This window comes from Perca flavescens, chromosome 9 (genome assembly GCF_004354835.1).
Source record: "Perca flavescens isolate YP-PL-M2 chromosome 9, PFLA_1.0, whole genome shotgun sequence".
NCBI classification, from domain to species: Eukaryota; Metazoa; Chordata; class Actinopteri; order Perciformes; family Percidae; genus Perca; species Perca flavescens.
Window position 1 is genome coordinate 15,076,684 of NC_041339.1, and position 5,561 is coordinate 15,082,244.

Genomic DNA, 5,561 nt, shown 5'->3' on the forward strand with positions numbered 1-5,561 from the left:
AAAACATTCAACAGTTTGTGCCTTTGTACTGTTATTTAAATGTAAAACAGCAGAAGAACATACTGTGATACTGGTGCCATTGTGTAATGGAGGATAGATGATTTGTCCCAACTCTACAATTCATGGTGTTCTTTCCATCCTGACTCTTTAAAAATCCTCTTTTCTTTTCCTCTCCTTTCCTCTCCCACTCTGGCACGCCCACACCTAGGCGGTGAGTGCGGTAGCAGCAGAGGACGGCGTGCGTTTCATGCAGGAAATGATGGAGCTGTCCAGCCAGCAGCAGAAAGAGCAGCTGCCTCCCAGAGCCATTCAGATCGTCTCACATCCATTCTTTGGCAGAGTTGTGCTGACCGCCGGCCCAGCACAGTTTGGCACAGACCTGTCCAAAAGTTCTACAGGGGTGAGTGGGCTTTGTAGCTTTGCCAAGCTGCCAGGTTTCAAATCTTAACTGTCCTCCTGTATGTTTTTCCCAAGAGAGCTACTCACTTTTCCAAGGTATTTTTAAGAGGGCTCCTCCTCTCCTAGAATATTTTCCGAATATTAACCCAAATTCAAACAGAAGAGTAAATTAGTGCATGGCTTTAGCACCAGAAGATAACATGTTGACAACTGCAGCACTTTACACCCCTTAATATAAAAATGTGTTCCTTCATTCTTTGCAAGAATTCAACTGTCACGCTTCTTTCCTCCCGTGTGCAGTTACGAGGCTTTGTGACTGTGGCTGAACCCTACAGCGGCTGTATGGACATCACCAATGCGGAGTACGTCCGGGGCCACATCGCTCTGCTTCAGAGGGGTCAGTGCATGTTTGCAGAGAAGGCCCGACACATCCAGAAAGCTGGCGCCATCGGAGGCATAGTCATCGGTGAGTGCGAGCAGCTAACGTCACAAGACGAGGAAGATGACTGTTGGGTGACTAGATTAGGGCTCAATAAATGGATTATGTTGAAGACAGACAGTCGATTAGGGTCCTGCACATTACATGATGACTTGATAATAAAGCAAAACTCAATTAAAGTTGATAATAATAATCTGCATCTATATAAGACCTTTCTCAACCGTTTTGATTTCTTTTACAACACATAAACCTGTATGACAATCTCTCGTCTATATATTCTTTTCAATAAATAGATTCATTGTATCTACAAAATGTCCAATAGTGAAAAATGTTTCCTTGTTAAATTACTTTAAGGATTAACCTCATATCAAAGTTGTTAATGTCAGTTCATTTTCAGCTCTACTTTCTCCCACTCATCTCCTTTTTGCTCCTTTCCTCTCCTTCCAGATGACAACGAGGGCAGCAGCAGCGACACGGCTCCCCTGTTTCAGATGGCCGGGGACGGCCGCAGCACAGATGACATCACCATGCCTCTCCTCTTCCTCTTCCACAAGGAGGGCAACATCCTTTTGGAGGCGCTGAAGGAGTACAGAGAGGTGGAGGTGCTGCTGAGCGACAAAGCCAGAGACAGAGGTGTGACATTGCTCCCTCACATCTGCCTCCCTAAATGTAACAACTCTTCTCTTTGTTTCACTTATCGCTCCTGAGAAGATTGATCACATCAGCGTGCTTATCCCTCTCTCCGCTGACTAAGCCTCATTATGTTGCCCCGGCTTTATGAAATAAAGATGAGATGTAGGGATTCAGGCGTTATTTGAAGCCTAAAATATCGTGACTCATTCCAAAGCCACCCACCAGCTGTGGTTATAATGGTGCATGGTGGAGTTTTACACCCTTATCAATATTGCATCTTCATTCTATTCCTCTTTTTTTTCTCATTTGCCAAATCCCTCTATTCCCTGTGGTGGACTGTAACAGTGCTTTTCCTCTCCTCTCTTTCTTGGTTTCTCTTTTTTTTTTCATTACCCTCTCCCCTTTTGGATGAGCAGAAACCATATTCAAAGGTAAACCTCTTCCTGGCATCCTGATTGAGGGCAGTAAGTATTATTTTCCTTCTTTCTTTGACTGTTATTTTCATTCTGCACTTTCCCTCTCCTTTATCTCTGCTTTCCCTCCTTATAGTCATGCTTTCGTCTCTCCGTCCCTCCCTCTCACTCGGTCCTCTAACCACAGGATTAATTTTGTTTGATAGAAAATGTCTGTTATGTCACTGGACCCAACCAATAGTTACACATGACACGGCTGGACAGTGAGGCAGGGTATGACCCTGACCCAAGCCAAGTAACGGTGTTTTTACATGGTTTCTGGGAAAAGTTGTCATAGTTTGTGTTCGGTGAGCTTGTCTTAATTTTAACCTACAATTACTTTTATATATTCAGCTGTGTTTCAGGTTGTAAAATGGCAAACTTGAATAACTAAGAAGCTTTAACTGAGACTAATATCATTGTAAGTAACCTGGTTGTAGGAACAGGATCAGCTGCATAACCGCACATTAGGAGCTGTTAGAGATCGGACTGCATGCATCAGCATACAAGTTACTTAACAAAATAGACACTTGACCACAGATCCTTTTGATTTATGGCAAGTCTCTGTAACCACAAAGCCACCAGGACACAATAATGACCAGATCGCTTGGGCCTATCTGTACTTGAATTATACAGCGTTATAGTCCTTGCAGCAGTCCTCGGTGTATTAATAAACATCACCGACTCGTTCCTTAACACGTATACAAGTAATACTGCAGTTAAAAATGCAGCTACACTTTTAGAAACGGGTCATATACACTTTTTTTTTCTAACCAGATATGTGCAAAAGTCACAGTATAACTTTTTGCCAGATTTCACAGTTGACTCTCAGTTTGGTTGTGCAGCTATGTGAGAAAGGCTTTATCCTGTGGGAAACATGACTCACCATCAGCATCATGCTGTTATACTGTAGTTGACAGCCTCACGATGAAAGCGGTTCTATTTTTGACTGAGAAGGGCTACCAGGGGGCACGTTGTATAGATTACCGACTGAAGAGGAGGAAAAGTGCTTTGTGTGCCTCACACCCCTGCTTTCTTTTTAGGTATGGACGTGCAAGAAGCGAAGGAAGACTTCTTAACTGAGGCAACAACTCCCACCTCATTTGAACCCATAAGCCAATCGCAAGAGAGCACGTTGGAGCTAGACGAATTGGCTCCTGAAGAGGTTACTCCATCACAGGGGGAAGTCAGTCCTGTAGGTCAGGACACTAGTCCTGTAGAGGAAGTTCGACCACCGGAAGAGGAAGCCAGTCCTGCAGAGGCACAGGTGGATTTGGCAGAGCCCAAAGAGGAGACAGACTCTGAGAAGAGAGAGGAGCCTGAAGGCGACACAGACTCAAGCAGCCAGTCAGTGGATGAACTGATGGCTGATTGGCGAGAAGACTTGGAGGCGTTCCAACAGATGGAGAAGGATGAGCTCTGACAGTCGTCGGGCGTGCCGTGCCCTGTGACTGCGGTTTGATCCCACTGTGGGGGAGAAACCTGGAGGGAATATGTCTTCACAAGTCACCAGTCTCAATCTGGTGAATTTAGAGGATGCTGGGGAAATGTCTTTCATGACTGTTTGTTCTCTTGCTCTCTGTTAATTGTGTCATGTGCCAAGGCAGCCCGCATACTGTATCTCCGGACCATAAGGGAGTCCTTTTTAGCCTGAAAGTTTGTTTATGGATAAGAGACCAGGGTTCTTACCTCACTTTCTCATACAGTTTCTGTGTATCTGTCATAACAAAGCCCTAATGAATGACATAGTCCAGACAGCGTCTCACTTTCCATTCCAAATTCCTTCTCACACTGTCGTTCTCTCTCTATGCATTTCTGACTCCTTTTTGCTCAAATTAATGCTGGTCCAACAACTACTAATTAATCCATCGACCAATTCATTTTATTTTCAATGTGATGATTATTTGTGATAATACAATTACTATCTTAGGGATCCTGGGCCTAATCTTATGTACACATCTATGTGAGTTAAGGACTTAATTCATGTGGGGATCGGTGACATTGAATAAGCTGCAGGATCTTTTTTTTAAGGCTTTATGGTAGACATACTCAACACCAAACTTGATCTCTCTGGAGGATATATGAAGTCATCTGTCAATGTAAATATGTGTTTGTCAAGATATATTGACTGAAACAATGTAGCGCTGCTTTGCTCAGGTTCTGGTTCACCCAACAAACAGCCTCTGGACCACATTGGGTGGAGCAGACACACCCACACGCCGCCACAGGAGGGCGCTATGAGATCTGTCTGTCATGCTTTAACTGTTGACTGATTGGAAGGAGCAGAAATAAGCCACTAAATTAACCTGATGAAATTAAATAAAAATGAAGAGGGAAAATGGGAAGACTGGGTTTATTATTTGAGTTTATGCTATTTTAATACTGAATGTTGAGTTTAGATGCAGTTGCAGTTCATAAAAAAAATGATGTAAAGGATGGAGATTCATGAATGTGGCTGATTTTTACTTCATTTACAGGATGTAAACTGTAAATGTTATACCACTTTGTAATGATGTAAAAGCTGCTCTAATATAATATTTAGCATACTGGCATCATGTCTGAGGATTTTCAGAAAAAATTGCAAAAACATGTTGACTTTTACAAGAAAGCGGAATATTTGAATTAGAGATGGCCCGATAACATTTTTTGCTTCCCGATTCCGATACCTGAACTTGTGTATCGCCCGATACCGAGTACCGATCCGATACCAGTGTGTCATATATTTTATTATGTTTTAACAACTGTATACTACTATCCCTGTATGGATGTGATATTATTTCTATCTTTGTGAAACATGAACAAACACAAACCATGAACGCCACAGAACTTTCTTTTATTGTCCACTTTGACAGTCAGTTATAACAGAAAAAGAACATAAATCTATTTTAACATAGATTTTCTTTAGGGCTTTATTACGTGGTATCGGTGCATTAACTCCAGTACCTCCCGATACCGATACCAGCGTTTTAGGCAGTATCGGAGCCGATACCGAACATTTCTAATTTGAATGAAAAGTGAATTAGTTCCTTTCCAGGAGACTTGTTTCTATAAACAGTGGGCAGACACCCACATAAAATCAGTTGAGTCAGCATGACATAGATCTCTAATTGGAAAATTCTCAGTATGCACCACAGCTATACTATCAAACTGATTACAGCGGTGGTAGAAGAAGTGTTCATATCTTTTAATAAAGTAAAAAATAGCATTTCTTAGGTACAAGTAAATTCCTGCATTAAAATTACTGGATTAAAAAGTACTGGATTAAAGGTACAAAAGTATTACAAGCTAAATGTACTTTAAGTATCAAAAGTCAAAGTATTTGTTGGGCAGAATGGCCACTTTAAGGGAATATTACAGTATATATCATGTTAGATTATTATTACTACTAAATATGTCTTATTATCACAGCTGGTCGAGGTGGAGCAACTTTTCACCAAGTTGATAAGATGGCGTAAAATTGAAATAGGTCTGCTTAAGTGAAGCACAATTAACTCCAAATTGTATTTAGGTACATTACTTGAGTAAATGTAGGCTACTTTACACTACTAGATCAAAGTGGCACCAGACATGGGAGTTTTTTTAATGAAGAAAGAATACAGTCCTTCTCTTGTTAATGGATTTCCTTTAGATATTCCACT

The 5,561-nt window shown here is 41.6% G+C and overlaps 1 protein-coding gene across 1 annotated transcript in view; it reads left to right on the top strand.

Moving 5' to 3' along the window:
* The window catches only part of edem3 (ER degradation enhancer, mannosidase alpha-like 3), a 17,525-nt gene extending 13,257 nt beyond the window's left edge, over nt 1-4,268 (top strand). The window contains exons 17-20 of the mRNA XM_028587643.1: nt 209-400; nt 700-865; nt 1,286-1,471; nt 2,967-4,268. Of these exons, the coding sequence (XP_028443444.1) occupies nt 209-400; nt 700-865; nt 1,286-1,471; nt 2,967-3,346 (924 nt within the window). The 3' untranslated portion in view covers nt 3,347-4,268. The remainder of the gene's footprint in view (nt 1-208; nt 401-699; nt 866-1,285; nt 1,472-2,966) is intronic.
* Nucleotides 4,269-5,561: the final 1,293 nt, after the last annotated feature.